The sequence below is a fragment of the Stegastes partitus genome, unplaced genomic scaffold (genome assembly GCF_000690725.1).
Source record: "Stegastes partitus isolate 25-593 unplaced genomic scaffold, Stegastes_partitus-1.0.2 Scaffold0, whole genome shotgun sequence".
NCBI lineage: Eukaryota > Metazoa > Chordata > Actinopteri > Pomacentridae > Stegastes > Stegastes partitus.
Window position 1 is genome coordinate 2,604,688 of NW_007577731.1, and position 18,158 is coordinate 2,622,845.

At 43.8% G+C, this 18,158-nt stretch overlaps 1 protein-coding gene across 1 annotated transcript in view; it reads left to right on the forward strand.

Moving 5' to 3' along the window:
- Window positions 1-18,158, forward strand: part of LOC103364249 (low-density lipoprotein receptor-related protein 8) — a 105,383-nt gene that overhangs the window by 36,735 nt on the left and 50,490 nt on the right. Inside the window, exons 3-4 of the mRNA XM_008291344.1 lie at window positions 2,439-2,561; window positions 15,541-15,669. Of these exons, the coding sequence (XP_008289566.1) occupies window positions 2,439-2,561; window positions 15,541-15,669 (252 nt within the window). The remainder of the gene's footprint in view (window positions 1-2,438; window positions 2,562-15,540; window positions 15,670-18,158) is intronic.

Here is an 18,158-nt window from a genome sequence, read left to right on the forward strand (position 1 = left end):
TCTAAATCTGAAGAGGTCGGGTGGGAGAAAGACCCAACATGTTATACACGACTTGCGATACCTCACTTATGATCCATTATTAACACTCATTTATCGACTGCTTCTGTCTGTACTTGGATGTCTGCATCACACGCGATCATAAATAATAAATGCATCAACAGAAGTTTCTGGAAAACCTCCATCTTGGCGGCGAGATTTGGCCAAAGCGAACGCTCTGATAGGAATCCACATCTCAAATGAATCAAGAGAACGAATCATTTTCCTTTGTTTATTCCAAGTAAAGATAACCGTACAACACGTTAGCATATCGTTGCCAACACAAAGGACATTTTGCTTACCGTTCTGCCAGGACAACAGCTAGTAAAAAAAACAAACAAACAAACAAACAAACATGTGCTCAGGAGGTAAATTTAGTCCTAATTCTACTTTAAAACCAGCTTGTACTTGTTAATAATAGAAGTGTTTTTTGCTTATTTTGGTTTCTTTAAATCAGGTTTAACAAACTCTGAATTGGTCAAACTCAGAGTTAAGCTCAACCCTGAATAAAGCGTGCGCACGAGGGACTGAAAAGCCTGCATCGGCGGAGCGCGGGTGATGTGATTCACCATGGCAACAGGAGAAACAACGGCTCGGGGCGTCGTATTTTTGTCCCGGCGGAGTTAAAAATAGTGACGAATGTAAAATACGAGAACATATCCTGTTTTATGAAAACAACAGCAGCAGGAAAAGAATGTTGAACCGGCCAGAGAACGTGCTCACGGAGTCACCGTGTGAATATTAATAAAAAGAAGTTTTGCATTGTCGTGGCAGAAATCTGCACCTTGCTTCTACGTTTGTGATGCATCTAATATGACAGCTGCAGTGGCTGTAACGTGACGCATCTTTCATCTGGAACCAGAACTGTTTACCTGCTCGTTAATGGTGTGGAAATAAAACAGATAATCTCCCTCATTTGCTGAAGGAGCTGGGATTGGAAGTGCCAGCCAGTCACACCTGGAAACCTTTATCATAAATCTCATTAACTCATCAGCGCGCCAAGTCTCAAAGCTTCTAAATATATTAATTATATCTCAGACGCGCAATTAAGTGCTGCCCTGATGAGACTTGGGAGGACCGAGCATTACCATTTCTGACGTCACGACGGATGAAATCGTGTCTCCGATGTCATGCGAGCACGTCCGCCATATGGAGGCCGAGGATATTGTTCTGATAGATTATCGGCTGTGCAGAGGAACAGTGAAGCTCAAACAGATGATCACCAGAGAGTTACGTAACATCCAAGTTGTGTCTGATGGAGAGTTCTGGCTTCAGAGGCTCTTCAAGAAAAAGATGTCAGGAGGAGAAACCCTGAAAGCAGGTTCCAATCAGCTAATTCTGAGTTTTTACTGAATCTCAAACAGGCTCTTGATTTAATTTCCTTCTGAGATCACCTGTGTTCAAATTCAGACGTCAGGAGTAAACTCTTTCAGCCAGACCAAGACATCCCAGAGATCTTAAACGTCTGCAGAGAAAGAGGTTGAGCTCAGCAAAGGAAAAAAAACTCTTGAAAAATCACCGCCTTTTTCTCGCAGCCCCACAGCTAAGCTTAAGCTCCCCGCACATCTCTAAACGCTATATCTAATTTGAAGCATCAGAGCCAAGATGGGGGCCGGCTTAGGAGCAGTTGCGGCTGTGTAACAACACCACAGAGCTCGGCTGAGGGCTTTAAGCCGGTGATTTATTCGACTGTACAGCAGGTCCTGCTGGAGTAACAGGCTGAGGAAATGAGTTCTGCTCGCGTCTGGTTCTGTGAGCTGCCCGGCTGCTGCAGGTGCAAGGTGGATTTTTTATTTTATGTGTGTGAGTTTAAAGGTTGTTGAGATTTTTGGGAGCCGCGATGAGCTCTGGGCTGTTGGTGAAAGTTTTCTTCTAATTGCCTGAACCGGCGTTTTTTTTTTTTTTTTCTTGACATGTTTTTGATTTTCCAACTCTCAGCACACTTGACATGTTTATCAGCCCGTGGCCTCGCAGGCTTGTAACCTTCTGCAGTAAACACGTTTGGGAGGTAAAAGGTTTAACCTCCCTGAGCTGGCGTGTGTTCAGCAATCAGCATCCATTTCACTGCTCTGTGATGGAAAACCTCAAGCAGAGATTAGACTGTTTTCTTTTTTTTTTTTTTTCTGGGAGACCAGCAGATGTAAGGATTTGGGGGAGGAAGGGGGAGGACAGCACAATGAGTTAGAGTCAAAGAAAATCGGCAAAATGGAGATAATTAGCGTATGAAAGAGAGCGAGCACTAAACTGAGAAACGATGAGCCTGATCTCTGATGATTGCAGGGATTCAGATAATGTGAGCCGCTCAGGACGGAGATGAAGCGCCGCTGCTGCAGGATGACCAGTTTTCTAACTTCCTGTCTTCACTCTGTCCTTCTCTGTCTGTCGCTTCTGTGTCCGAGCAGCCAGGAAGACGTGCGCTCCGGCAGAGTTTGCCTGTTTGAACGGACAGTGTGTCCCGGGACGCTGGCGCTGCGACGGAGAGCCGGAGTGTCCGGACGGCTCTGACGAGGCGGAGGAGACGTGCAGTAAGTGGAACTACAGCTTAAGTTTTTGTTTTTATAGCTGATAAACTCCCTGAAGCGATGTCCTGGGCAGGAGAGGTCAGACAACATGGTTGCCAACCTGGTTGTGAGTTTAACCTCCAGTAAGGAGCCATGAGACGATCATCTTGGTGCAACATTTTTTAGAAGTTGCAGTTTTCAGTTTGCAAAGGAAAGTCTAATGTCTTGTATTCACCTCATATCTGACTGATACACATCACGACAAGGGATCAAAGTCAGCCCTGTCTCCTAAAAACCACATTCCTGCTCAACTACGCAGAATTCAGAGTCATGTTTTGAGGGAATTATATCTTCTCTTAGATTACTGTCGCTCCTCCACAGCCAAGCAATCACAGAAGAGGTGAGGCGGGACTTGTCACCCTGGTAACCCAAAAGATGGAGGAGAAGCTTTAAGTATATTGAGACAAGGTCATATTTTAACCCAAACCTTGATGTTTTTTTCTCTTAAATCTAACAATTTTGGTGCCAAAACCAAAAAAAACGAAGCAAAACTGGGAATCAAAACAAAATTTAAAATAATGATTCCACACAGAGAGATTCCTCTAAAGTCCACCTCTCGGTCCTCCTTATGTAGCTCTTTGAAAGTGGACACGTGTTTACTAGGGGTGGGACAAACAACAAAAATAACGTGTTAACTCATCTTCCAAGTAGCTTTAGCTTGAACCTGTGTGACTGACTGCTTGTGCCTCTTCAGTCAGCTGCAGAAATCAGACACAACTACACAAACCAGGTCGTGTGAAACTGCTAGTTCTCTTTTTCCTGAAATATGTACTTTTTCTTTTTTTCTGGAACATCTGAGCTGCCTCTACTGACAGAAGACAACAATAAGGCTGGGTAATTAGCGATTTTTGAGTTGGACACACTGCCACACCCTCATCTCGGTGGTTAAAGATTTAATTGGCCTCTCCCAGAACCTGCGTTCAGGTTGCTAATTCCCCTTGTTATCTCGGCTCTTGTGGCAGTTCAGCCGTCTCGCTTGCCTCCACTTGCCCACGCACTTCAATGCTCAATGCTGTCTGATGGCAAGAGCAAGAAAGGGCCTCGATTATCTCTCTGCCAAGCTGCTGGAGACGAGTATCGCTGGCTGGCTCACTTTTAGCCGGTGCCAGTCTCAACCCGCCCACACTCGGGCCCCGATGGGGGGCGAGGTGAGTCGACTGCAGAACCAAGCGGGGCCTGGAGTGTGGGAGGCTTGAACCAGTTATTAATTGTTTTCTTTTTTTCTTTTTTTTTTTGTTTTAATGCTAATTCTCTCTAACTCCCCAGGCTGCTTCAGTCTCTCTCGGGGTTACTCGTATCAGACGGGGCTCAAAGCGCCGCTCTGGTAAATAACGACGTCTTAAGGAAAAGCGGAGAGTTTCCATGTAGCTCAGTGTTCCACAGTAACGGATACCGTGAAGCACACAAACTCTGTTTTTAAGGCTTTAAGTGTGGCAGCCAAAAGCACACAGAGACAGCTGGGCGGTTCAATGTCACATCTTTAGCTGAAGAAAAAAAAAAACAAAAGAGCGATTTTACCTTCAGCCGAGTGTCACAGAGGTTTTTGCATGATTTTGGAATTTTACATTTTAAAAGTCTTAAAAGTTAATTTATCATAAAAACACTGAACTAGAATAAAGTGACATTGGTGAACCGTGAATAAATGACATTTTTTAAAGGCTCTAAAACACATCAATCAGCTTCTTACTGTTGGAGAAGGTGTTTTAGAACAAGTTCACATGAGAACTTTCTGTTTTTATGCCGACATGCTGGTGGTAACTGAGGCCAGAGGTTTTATGTTTTGTCCCTCTGTATGTCTGTTTGAACATCCGTTTCTTGTGAACACGATATCGCAGTAACATCTTGAGGTACTTGGTGCAAACATTCACTTCTTGAATTCTTTGTGGCATTTTTCTTTTTGCTGAAAGTCGAGACTTGCGACGGTAATTTCGTCGTGCGTCTGCAAGTGTTTGCATAATGACAATAAAAAGGATTCTAGCGTTCTGATAACTACCATTCCACCATAAAAAACGCTTACAATACCTTTTACTGAACTCTTGACTAAATACAGTCATGACTCGATAATCTGACCCTTAACAATCCTAAACCTTGCAATTCGACAGGTTTTTAGGAAAAACAAACAGAACCCATAGAAACAGCCTGAACATAGCGACAGCCTTGGATTCTGGAGGCATAATTCTAATTCGTCTGTGCTTTTCCTGTTGGTTTAAAGTTGGTGGAGCTTAACCATAACCGTTAAATCAGAATGTGATGATGACAGCTGGTGGTTTATTTAGTCAACGTCAAATAAAACGGATCTGCTCAAACATGCTGAGAAAGGTTAACCTCTTAATTAATAATATATAACGACACGATCCGTTAATATTTAATGTTGCGGCTAGAGATTTGAGGGCAAGTTTCCAAAAGTTTTTTTTTTTTGGCTGTCTGCCTCCGTTCATTAAAGTTTGATTGTTTGAAGCTTATGAATGACTTTTGGACTGCGTTTGGCTAAAAGTTGGATTAAATGCTACTGATGACATCTCACAAGTTTGCAGAAAACAGAAATTATTTCACTAAATAAAAATTATGAAGAAGTCTGGCTAATGATGAAGCACGTTCATTATTCTCTTGAAATAATGAACCGCCGACGCTGCATTATTTACGAGAGGTCTGAGGAGTGACTTTGGTGTAAACGCTCCGTCAGGGTGCAGCAGGTTGGTGTTGGCTGATCATGATATTGTGATGGAGAGCGTCACTTTGATTCCACCCACCGCTGTCACGCTTCTCCTCTTTAAAACCCTCCTTTAAAGTTATTGTGGGAGGGCATTAAAATGCATCCAGCCGAACGGGGGGGGGGAATGAATCGAGAAAAAAAAGGCAGAATAAATCTTTCAGAGGACATTCATTCTGGTTTTGTTACGTTTTATTGGATGTGTGGGTCGGCTCGATGAATTATGTAGCAGCCGAGCGGAGCTTCTAATGCCACTCGCGGAAGAAAAAGTTGAACGCGAGGAGGGGAAACATAAAGGGTCCTCTGAAGGATAACAAGTTTATATTGGAAATCCAATTAAAGATAAATGAAGGAGGGATTCGTCTCTTGGCTGCGGAATAAAGAGATAGAGATCTGGGCTGAGAAGAAAGCCATTTATATGGAAATCCCTTATGCATTCACATGATGTTGCAATGTGGGGAAAAAAAAAATGTAAACATCAACAGCGGAAAATGTGGCTGCTTTCTGCAAACTTCTCAGGAGGCTACAGGTAGTCGCTACCCAGCAGCCCGTGCGGCTCCTGATGATGCTTTTAGATGAGCAGCATCAGATCGAGGCTGCGTCCCGAACAGAAGGATCGCTAATGAGATCCACTTCATCACAGCTGTCTTTCTGTTTGAGTGAATCCAGCTGTGCCATAATGAAGAGAAGGACTGGAGAATGGACATTGTGCAAGTAGCATCTTAAACTGCTGCATCTCTGGATCTCCTGTCGTCTGTCTCATTAACCTCGTCTGCACCAGCCGCTTGGTGTTATCACTGAGCTATAACGAGAACTGTCAGCGAAAACCCTCTGAAGATGCAAACAGCAAACTGAGACGTTACAGTTTAGCATTCTCAGATGCCAAACACCCAAAGCCCTGAGCAGCGTTTGACTCCGAAGCTTCACATTTATCAGTTACAGGGGCGCCGCTGTAGCTCACCTGGTTGAGCTGACGTCCCATGTGCAGGGCTACAGTCCCAATGTGGAGGTCATGAGTTCGAATCCTGCTCATGACCCTTTCCCACGTGTCCTCCCCCCACTTTCCTCTCTCTCTCTCTCTCTCTCTCTGCACTATCCAATAAAGGCCAAAAACAACCATTTATCAGCTGCTAAAGTGTGGCCTGTTGTGCGGTCATAACAGAAGATCTTCCCACACAGGCTGCGTCCGATCTTTAACATGACAGAGATATAAAATTTGCAATTATGTGAAGAGCGCAGAGCGGTGACAGTGTTACTGTTTTACACAAGCTAATTACACATATAGCACAGCGTGCACCTTAATGCATCACGCTCTGGTTATTCTCCACCCTGATAAGCAGCGATGTTCCCTCACATGCAGCATGTTTCTCGTTCAGATCCTCCTCCTCCTCCCAGCTCCCGTGTACTTTCTGTCTATTTCAGTTTCACATGTGCACAAACATGCAGCACACACTCACTCACACACACTTACTCACACACACACACACACACTAGCGCTTTCCACACACAGACACACACTGCGAAGACATTTCGGAGTCCGTGCTGCAGACATCTGTGCCACAATCATTCTGGCTCACTGAGTGGATTCCCAATTACACGCTGGAGTAGCGTTACACCGCCGTATTAAGAATTCAAATTCGGGCCACACGGCGTGAGTTACTCGCGAGCGCTGAAAAATGAATGACTCTTTGGAGGAACATGTGAAGTGCCAGCGCTCCTAGTTTTTTGGATGAGATTAATGTGTAATCAAGGAGGAAGTGGGCCACTGCAGCCAGCTGTGCAGCAGCTCCTCTGCTCTCTCGCCATCGCGGCGACACTTCCACGTGCTCCTGCTTGCCCGAGTTCACGTTTAAGGATTTGACAAGAGGAGAGAGGAGCGTCGGCTACTTGACGCTTTTTTCCTGACAAAATTGCTGAGTTCAGCTCGGTTCTGCGTGTCGGTTCGTCTGCTTTGCTTTTCAGATTCGTTTCTGGGAGCTGACAGGCGTGAGGGGACTTCACAGTGACTCCTCTGCCTCGAAGAAGCTTTCATTATGTGAGGACGCAACCTCACACACATTTGAGAAATACGGGCTGTTCAGACAGAATACACTGCGTTTTGTCCTTAATTTGGTCTTCTGCGCGTTATGTAATTTCTAGTGGATTATAGACATTCCGCTGAAGGAGATTTTGATTAAAACTTCCTTCCATAAACCTCTTTGTAGATATTGAGCCTCAAACCCTGCTGAGCTTTTTTTCTGCAGGAGTCAATACTAAAGCCTTCCTTCTCTATTGACGTTATAATGGGGAAGGTTTTCTTTGTAGGGGTGTTTACATTGCACATATTGGATACTACAGTTTGCTGTTAAACCCTTTGGATCCCCCTTCATGTGGATTGTTATTCATAATGAAAGAAGTACTTGCAGGTGAGTTTGCTGCTTGAGTTAAAGCTGGAGTAGGCAAAACAAAGTCCATACTAGCCCTTTGGTGTATTATAATTGAAGGTGAATCTAGACATCTCTGTTGCTGTCATTACAAAATCCAGACTGTGACGAGAGAATTTGGCAAATCACATCGAATGATCCGTAACTGCATATGTGTATTTACGGCCCGTCAGCAATCTTGCAGGAAAAGTTGCTCAACAAGTTGGCTGCATTGCAAAACAACCAAAAAAAGTGAATTTCAAACGACAGCACAACAACAAACTCATTAGAACACATGTCAGCATCAGCGAAGTGCACTTGTTTAACTGGAGGTGCGTTACATTCTGTTCTCCACCTGGACAGGTGAGCTCCTGCTTCATTTTCCTCTAATATCTAAATGTGTGCTTGATGAGGTCGTTTAGGTAGATTTATGACGCAGGCTGGTGATTTATGACAACGCTGGATGTTGCTAATAGCTTAGCCTTCTTGTAGCTACAGCCCAAAGCCTCTATGGTTTGATGTTTATGTTTACAATCAATCTTTTGTTGCCCAGATTTCTGCCGACCCCAGCTTCAGTACCACGGATAGGAACACATAGATAGATAGATAGATAGATAGATAGATAGATAGATAGATAGATAGATAGATAGATAGATAGATAGATAGATAGATAGAGGAAATTCAGGTGTCTCAAGCTCAGCTCACAGACACACATAACAATTAACATATAACAGATAAAAAACAACAAAGACAACAACAACAATGACGACAGCAGCAACCAAGCATTAAAAGTGAGCTGGTGATAATAATGATAAAATATTAAAATGTGATTAAAGGTTAGAACCGTAATCAATAAATAAATCAGTGATGATAACAATAGAGGGACATCAGTCCATTGCACGGTGCCCATGTGGGGTGACAGGAGGGCAGCAACCACAGCAAAAGCCAAAAGCCAGCTCAGGAGCCTCTGCCATCAGCTGACTCATCATACAGCCTTATGGGAGGACCTCCTGCGCCACTCGGTCCACGATCACAGGGAGACGTGGTGGTAGACAGGAGAGGATGTTTGTATTTGTACATTTTTTAAGAAAAGGTTTTATTAAAATTATCACAAATTTAATAAGTTGCCTTAAAGCAGGAGAAAGAGGCTGAAGGACGAGAAGCACATGAATCAGTGGGAGGCTCCGCCCACCGCTGCACGCCGGCGGCCATCTTGTCTGTAGTTACCATGTGAACTGGATCAGGTGGTTCTTGGGCTTTGATTTGAATTTGGCTTCTGTCTAATTTTTGATATCGTCACTATGAGGCAGCTGAGGTGTCCCACTACGACAGAATTTTGAGGCTTATATTATCATTATTCACGTTGCAGAGTTATTCGAGTTTGTTGGAGGGAACAGGTGCTCTTCACCTGTGCTGGGTTTCAGCGCCGCCTCATGAGAACAACTTGTGTTTGTTTCCACAAAAGCAAATTCAGGATTCTGACACATTACAGCATGAAAGCTGGCAGTTGTTCTGCTGTTTCATTAGCTGAACAGAAAAACGATTGGGGGCATTTGATCATTTGTTTCTGTTAGTTTTTTACCCTCAGTGACCAGCACTATGACAACATTCACCATTCTGGGTCAACACATGGGTTAAAGGTAGCAGTGATACAGATCTGAGGGTTTTACTGCTTAACCGTCTTTATCTGTGAATTATTTTTTGAATCAATTGAAAAATCAGTTTCCTAAAACCCACGGTGCTCACTTGGTTTGTTTTGTACCCCGAAGACATTCAAATTAGGATCACACAGGACAAAGAGAATATGCAGTTCTTTACATTTGAGCAGATGGAGTGAGGTAAAGGTTGGCAAAAATGACTTCAAGCATTAGAAAATAATATGACGGCAGAGCCAACAATGAGATCATTAAAAGGAATTAATGAATAATAGCTAACAGCAAGAAGAAGTCCTAAATTGAAATCCGCTAATTTCCCTTTTCCAGACAGTCCCTTGGTAGCTTGGTTTCAAATTAACGTCTCCGTGACGGACCGCAAACTTGACCTGCTGGGATTTGAGACCAGAAAACACGAAAAACATTTAAAACCAGCAAAAATATTCGTGTCAGCTGACGAAGCGACGCTCGGTTAGCTCAAGCATCAAGCGGGAGCGCATGCCACAGCGCATCGTCTGCTAATGCACTTTGCTGAAAATAGCGGTTTCCCGTCTTGTCGTCTGCGAGCGGCGAGCGTGTTCTCCGCTGCAGCAGATCTATAATTCAAAGCGGGGGGACATGACCACGCTAACCCAGTTTAATGAAGCAGCGAATCTGAGAGTGACTCATGTTAACAGAGCGTTTTGTGCCTTTCTTTTTTTTTAGGTCGAAGTTGGAGAAGCTGAGAAAATGAGAACATTGACATACTGTAGATGCACAGACACCTAGGCATTTCAGCTCCAACAGGTTTGAGCGGAAGAGTCGGGGTTACTCAGAAAAGGTGCAATATGTGCCCTTCAGATTTAGTTGTTAAATTGGAACATGTCACAATAAGCTCGGCGGTCAAGTCTGAACGTGCCAAAAGCTGTCGCCGACCGTCTGCAGGTTGAGTCATCGCCGCAGCGTATCTGTTATCAATTTAAAGAAGCAAAACCAACATTAATTTACACGACTAGCCTGCAAGTTAACGCTCCCGCGGCCTGTTGCTGTGGTGTCATTCCACATTTGCTATAAAGCTTCAGTTCGTTATGTCAAATCAGTCGAACACGTTTTTGATTATGCTTCGCTTTGTCACCCTATCGTCCCACATGCCCGCTGACAACTGACAAATTGAAGAGTTTCCGCACTTTGTCACTGAGAGCCAGGTTTAAGGTGAAAGGCTGTCAGCGGAAACAAGGTCAGCTGCAATGATCAAATGAAAAGTAAAAGCCATTACCGCGTCGGGGTGAGCACTGCCTCGGCTCCGGTTAAAAAAAAAGTGATGAATTCTAAACAGATCTCACGCCAAAGTGCCACCGTCCTGATGAATCCTCATTTTTCACTCTTAATAGTAAACAACAACCCGGCAGTCGGTTTGTCTGCCAGCGACTGGCTTTTATTAAGATTCCTCCAAACAACCCATTAGCTGTGTCTTTATAAAAATCTGAGGTGTCACTAATCAGTCGCCGTCACGTTTAGAGGGCTGCTTTTTCGTCGTCCTTTGTTTGGATTTGGGCGTAACAAGCGCCGGCTCCATTAAAGAGTCATCAGTTAAAAGGACGGGACAGCTCGCCCCGGATTCATATTCTGCTCCAGACCGAGCTCCGCCTGCCTCTCCTCCTTCATCTCGTTCCACTTGGTATGGATGGCTTTGATTTAGCTTTAGGATAAGAATCTGAAAGGTCATGCAGCAGTTTGTCTCTCCATCCCCCAACCGTCATACAGTGTCTATCTCCTTGTGTGGATTCCTTTTTGCTGCTCCTCTGTACTTCTCTGCCACCCCCTCTTCCTTTCATTTTCTCTGTCTTGCGTCTTGTTTTCTGTCAGGTTCTACACGGACCTTGAATCCATTCCGACAGCGTGTTATTTCCTCTTCCAGAGATTCCACCTCCTCGCTGCTTTCATCTGTTCTCGTGCGTTTCTTTTCCTGACCAGACAGTCTGTTGTTGGTGTTTTTTGTTTTAGCTGTAATCACTCATTTCAGTTTGTCATTTCTTCACATTTAAGCACCCATCAGTCCTTGACAGAGGAAATAACTTCATAAAAAAACAAAAACACAGCAGAGGACATAATTGTCTCAGTTGCCTGTATGAAATATTCAGCAGCGACGCAGGCAAGCATCAAAGACTGTCACACATCTTGACTCGCTGGCTTTGGTGAAACACTCTCCGAACATGTGCGTGCACCAGAGCTGGCAGGTGAAGGAGGCTAACTGCAGGATCGCTGCACTTATTTGTTACCAAGCGCAGCACACATATTTTAGTTTGATACGCCCGTCTAAAGTGTTGACTGACAAAGCAGGAACCGCGGGAAGCTTTTGTTCACTCACTTAACGTTGCAGTTTGTTCGGAGCTGCACTACAGTTGCAGGTAAATGTCACCGCTCGGCTCTAATACGAGGTTGTAGAAGCAGCCTCCGAGCACTGCAGGGTTTTTTTTTTTTTTTTTTTTTTTTTTTTCCTTGCGGGGTCAGGGCCTGGCTGCATCAGCCTTTCTACTCTACTTATCCTCCCCAGGCACCAGCTGCCTCTCCAGCCTCCTCTCCTCTTCTGTCACCCCTCCAATGCTGCATGCAGGGACTGTCACACACCCGGGAAGGAATGAAAGGCTGAAATTATGCCTTCTTTCAAAAATCTAATGAAGGCTACCTGTGGGTGGTTACCGTGTCTACGTGCCAGGCTGATCCCTTAGTATTAATTTGTCGTGCACGTCAGCGTCGGTCGATAAGGAACAAGGAAATGCGGAACAGACATTACAAAATAAAGGCATGGCTCTACTTCTTGCCCTCCGTCCTCCACACTGGCTCATTGTTGCAGCTCGCTCTTAATTCAATCTTTGGTTCTACGGGGCCTCTAAGCTATGACTAATGACCGGCCTGACATTCAAAGGGTGTTGCAGTTGTGCATCTTGATCGTTCCATTGTGTTTTGGCCCCACAATGGCAGAATGAAAGCCCCGCTGACTGCTCCGTCTCGCCTTGATGTCAGCCCACCTTTTCTTCCCTGCAGCCTGGAAAATCCAACTTTTTCCGTCTGCAACTCAACACTTCACACTAACATTTCAGTTGTTTGGCGAAAGCTGTTCCCGTTTTGATGATATCTCGTTGTTGTGTCTTTCAAACGTGACCGAGCTGTTGGAAGCTGCAAGAACACAAGCCACGTGATGCATCCTATATTGCATCTACACTCTGGCAATGTCATAAAAATACATTAAAAAAGCGAAATGCCAAGATTTGTTTGAGATAATTCAGTTATAGTGTCGATCGTCCACCACTTTCAGCTCAAAAATGTCCCCTCTGATCAAGCTTAAGGGATCCGTGAGGAGTTTTCTTTCTGCTGTGTTAAATGAAAGCATGTTTTCGGTTTGTTTTTCTGAATATTAGATAGAGGAAATCTCATCTGATTTTAAGCCTCCCAAACATTGCTTTTGGTTTTAGCTGCAAAAACCTGTTACAATGCAAATCAGCATTAGAAAGGCTTCTTTATCATCTGATCATGAACAGCTGCATCGCACTTTATGCTTATTACCTAAATGATAATGGTACTGATACCACGAAATGTTAATTTATATTGTAGTTAATTTGGAAAAAACTATAAAAAATTAGCATAAACACCATTTAGACCAAGGAGAGAAGCAAATGAAAGCCTAAATGCGCTCTGTAATTTTAAGGGACTCTGTAATTGTCGTGGAAGCTATACGGTACCTCATTTAATAATTAAAATCGTCTGCACAGGAGATAAAATAAAAAAGGAATTCAATTGAAACCTAAATACAGTGTTTTAGCTAATGCGTTTTCCGTATGAACAGATGTACTTTGTTTGGAAAGACGGCTTGGCAGACTCCCTCCCTGTCGGGTCCAATTACCCGCCGTGCCGTTTACACCCAACATCGATAGTGACAGCATCAGAGATTCTGCTATAACCTCATAAATGATTTTCATTACGGGGCTTGTTCTCGCTCATCGCGCTACAAATGGTCCGGTTACGCCGTTGTTTTCCAACTGTAGCAACGCTCTCTTGTTGAGCCTGTGCAACACGGAAAACGCTGCCGGATGCTAACCTAAAGGATGTAAAGGATGTAATGGATGTAATGGATGGGGGTTCTGCAGTTAGATGTAAAGATTGTGGTTTAATGGATTTAAAATAATAGAAGTTGATGAAAAATACATTCACAATTAGACTTAGCTTCAACGTGAGATGGTGGTTGTCAAGTATAAGAGGAAATGCTAATAGTTAGTTGTATTGATTTGAAAGTCATGAATAAACAGTCGAGAGCTAATTTGGGTAAATGATTAAAACAAGTTAGTTTTCCTCTGCAGTAAGTGGACCTTTGTGCATGACCAGACTGCAGACAACCCCCCACGTAGAGCCTCGGTCAGGGCTATTTCCTGGGTAATTTAAAGTGGCCCTGAGAGAAACTGCTTTGCAAGGCTCGTTGATTGTTTAAACCCAGAGAGGACAACAAGAACCGTTTTCTGCCCTCTCAATGTCGTCTCCTCTGTTAGAGAGGAGACAAAACACCAAGAACATGAAATTTACAACATTGGCCAACAAACTAACCTAAATGATTCAGTTTCTTACACAGAGCTGGAGTTGTGTCCAGTGGCGACCATTTGTCATTGTTTCATGCAGCTGAGTCGATGTTGCGGGAGAAACTGTTAAATTTTAAGCCACAATAGAAACAGAAAGTTGGAAAGAGACGATTACGGGACCATTCCTGTAAACCTGGCGTCTAAACTTAGCTTCGTTGACAGTTTTTAAAGTCTTGCACCTCTATGGAAATATAGCCAAAGGTGGAGGTAGAGATAACTTAAGCTGTCATTTGTATAGTAAAACAAAGGTAATATGCCATAAATCGTAAAATAATTTCTTTCTTTCTTTATTTAACACATACTAGACAAAGCCTTGAATCCGCAGAGGCCACGTTTTTCCACAGGTGGTACAGATTCTGGAGGGGAAATGGTGGCTGCACATGTTGTTTATATTTTAGCTTTCTACATCCTCTACAAACTCTTCACATCAGCTCTAGAAAGATGTTTCACCATGCTGAATGTATCCTCCAACAACTTGCGCCTCTGTATACCGTTGTTGGGCCACGCTGCATTAATTTTATTGATCTGCTTGATGTAGTTCAGCTGAATGGTCGCACAAAGTCAAACATGGCGCTATGGTTGTGCTAAAAACACATTTTTTTGTTTTTGTTTCGTGGATCTGTTGCAAAGTTTCCGCATTTGACAGTTTCTAAATGACTTTTAAATGTAGCATAAAGGGGATTTTGCTGAAATATCACAACTGTAAGCTCAGATTGAGTTAATTTCCCAAAAGAACTGCATCCAGCACATGATGAGTTTGAGGACCGTTGAAAAGGAAAGCTGAGAATCCAATGGTGCTTTATGGTTTTCATAAATGGTGCATATTTGAAATGTTTTTGAAAAATTTCAAAGCCACTGATGGGTTTGGGAGTTCAAAGGGTTGAAATAATGGATAAATAGTTGAAACAGCTTCTGCCACAACCACAAACTTGACCGAAACATGAAATAAAATAGAAAAATATATCTTTATTTTAATATTGTCCTTGTTAAAGTCATTTATAGTGGTAAATTACATCATTTTAAACTTCTTTTAAACACATTTCTAACACAATAATTAGATGATGGGGTACTCGACTACATCCGACCCACACGTCAGAGAGCCTGTAAACTATTGATCTCAAAGATAATGAACCAATCACACAGATAAACGATTTGCCATGAAGGCCTGACCCCTTGATTCCATCCTGGAGGGCTTCAGGCTGCACTGTAAGCAAAGATGTATAATTAACAACATGGTCCATATTAAACGCACTGTAATCTGGATCAAAGCGTCTGCCTGCCAACTGGAGCAGATTGGCAGGAAGGGGAAGCAGGGACCCAGCTTGTTCTTTTTGCTTTACAGCCAACCGCACATTTGCTGTATTTCATGATGTTTCCGCGCGTCTCTTTAGAGGCGGCCCAGACGCTAAAATCAATTGGCCGGAGTGGCGGAGCTTTGGACGAGTTTTAACGGCGTCGTGGGGACGATAGAAATCGAGTCCAGCGGTGTCTTGTAGTTGTTTTTGTTTCTGCCTTTATTGGACCATAAAGCCGTCGTGGTAATCTCCCTATCGCTTTTATCTCTACCCACAGGCAAACAGACGTGCCCTCCAGAGAAATTCGACTGTGGGGGATCCACCAACAAGTGTGTCTCGTTGTCATGGAGATGCGACGGGGAGAAAGATTGCGAGAACGGGGCGGACGAGGAGGACTGCGCATCTGGTGGGTTTGTCGGCTGTCGGTTCTCACACAATAATGAAATAAATACAAATACTGTTTTTCTTTGTTTTTTGATTGTATTTCAAGGGGACACTTTAATTCAAATTGTGCCACTGACAGACGCTCACAATCAGCAGACCTCAGATCACTCCTTTTTTTTTTTTTTAAAGATTTTATCCTTTCTGATCTCACTTATCATCCAGAGGCTTAAGACATTAAAGCGCAGTAGGGAACACTCTATATAATTACATGGATCTGAAGTGACTTTTGATTTTTAAGCCAGCTGCACCCGACAACAACAAAGTCCCCTTTGATGTGAAATGATTTTCGGTGTGAAAACGTCAGATATTTGGAGCTTTGTGAGCTTTTTTATTTTTTCTCGCTGGAAGTTTCTGTCGTCGCTAGATTTGCAGCCTCGAGTGTTTCCACCGCAAACCCCCTCAGAACCATCAGAAGTGACATCACCTCGCACTCAGCCAATCAGACGAGCCCGAATGTGCGGCTGCCCCCACCCCTGCAGGGACTATCCTTGCCCTACTTCTGAGGAGCCATGAAGAATCGGCTTCTCCTTCTTCTTCTTCTCCTCTCCCTCTCCCTCCCTTGCCTCTTCACGTCAAGAAAAATTGATTGAGGCAACAGAGCTGTAGGGGGTGTGGAGTTCAGACTTTGAAGATTGTGCAAAAAATGGCACGTGGCAGCAAATACGCAGAGGGAGAGAAGAGGAGGGGGAAAAAAAGAGAAAGCCATCCTCTTATTATCCTATATTAATGATGTTGTTAGGTTTTTTTTTTCCTAGCTTCTGCTCCTCCTCGGTTGTTTGTGTGGGTGCTGAGGTTGTGTCTGGCTGCCATCGAAACCGCTAAGAATACAAGTTTTCATCAAGCGATGAGGCTAAATCAATTTGGTGCAAAATTAAGACATAAATCAGAGAAGTTGTGTTCTTACATGTATGAACTGCCTCCTCTTTTAATTTGCCCAGCAGTGATCAGCAACCAAGTGGCTGTAAATGACTCGCAGCCTTCAAGTGGCCCCACGCACTCACGCCACAGCAAGCAGTAGTGATTCCATCGACTTTAGATCTAATGCCTTCTTAGCTTCGATGGCTTTTCACTGCACCGTCCATTGAGACCCGGTCTAGCCTGGACTAATCCTTCTTTCATTCTAATGTCTGTATTGATGCGGCGGTCTTAAGCCTCTCAGCGGCGACACGAGGGCAGGCAGCAGGCCGTCGCCCACCCAGGCGTCGGCCGAAATCCCTCCGGAGGTGGACGCCGCTTAGCGTGACCGGCCGAGAGCGGTGGACTCCAACACCAGCGGAGCTAGATAGCATCGCAAATTAGCCCCATTAAGCGCTGCTCAGGCCGGTTTATCTGGAGATTGATTGGGCCCGGCGCCAACCCCGAAAGATGATGTCTAAATCAAGGGCAAGAGGCTTTTAAATGTTACCTCACCGCGGATCAGATCTGAGGATACCAGGCATCGATCCCTCAGTGTTAAGTCTGCGGTTCGGCTCCACTTTGGGGCAATTTTGCAATACATGATTAATAGCAGCACTAATTCAGAAAGTAGTCTGATGTTCATACGGCTCAGGGGAGAAAAAAAAAGCAGAGGTTTTAATCACTTCAAATGTTCTGATTCGATAGATGTTAAGCCTTCTCTTCAGTTCTGTTCTGCCTCCATTCAGCTTTCCTACACCTGAGCACCAAGGTTAGGCCTCTTCTCTGGGTTTCCTCCGCGAATTCCAGCATCACTGGTTTTATTTTTATCAGCACCATTGTGCGCGGTGCAGCAACAAACCACCACCCACTCGCGCTGCTACTACACAAAGTTTATTCAATCAAGATACACAAGCATCAGTAGCGTCCAATTAAAGACGACAAATTAGGTTTTTATTTATGAGCTCCCCGTAGGGCTGTTTTACGTCATATTTTATCGTTTGGGTTTTATAGCTCGTCATTTAGGTTTAACTTTACCCACCTTCCAGCTACTGGTTTTAAAACTATGCAAGCTCGAGTACTGCTGCATGTAGTTTTTATCGAGTAAATGAGGGGACGATGACAAATGAGACATACGAGGGCGAGACAGAAAGATGGAGGATTAAAAAAAGTGCAAATGATTCAAGATTTTTAAAGAAAAGAGAACCAGATCAGAACCAGACAAGGCGTCGGCTGATAGAGAGCTACAAAGAAACGAGGGCGTTCAACTGCAGCGGGCTAATTGATTGAGTTTTGCACATCGGAACCCAAGAAAGGAATCTGTTATAACATCAGTCAGGGGCTAAAGCTGTGCAGTTACATGTAGGGAGGGTTGGAAATACAGCAGGAGAATGTATTACCCAAGCTGCTCACTTATAAGTGACGTTAAAGCTAATTTATTAGATTTTTAATGAAGAAACTTCTTTCAATTTGGCCCTGAGGTAAAGTAATGTTTATGACTAGAGCTTTAATTTTACTGTAGTGTTAATTAGGCTTTCAGATGCCCAGACTTTGCCC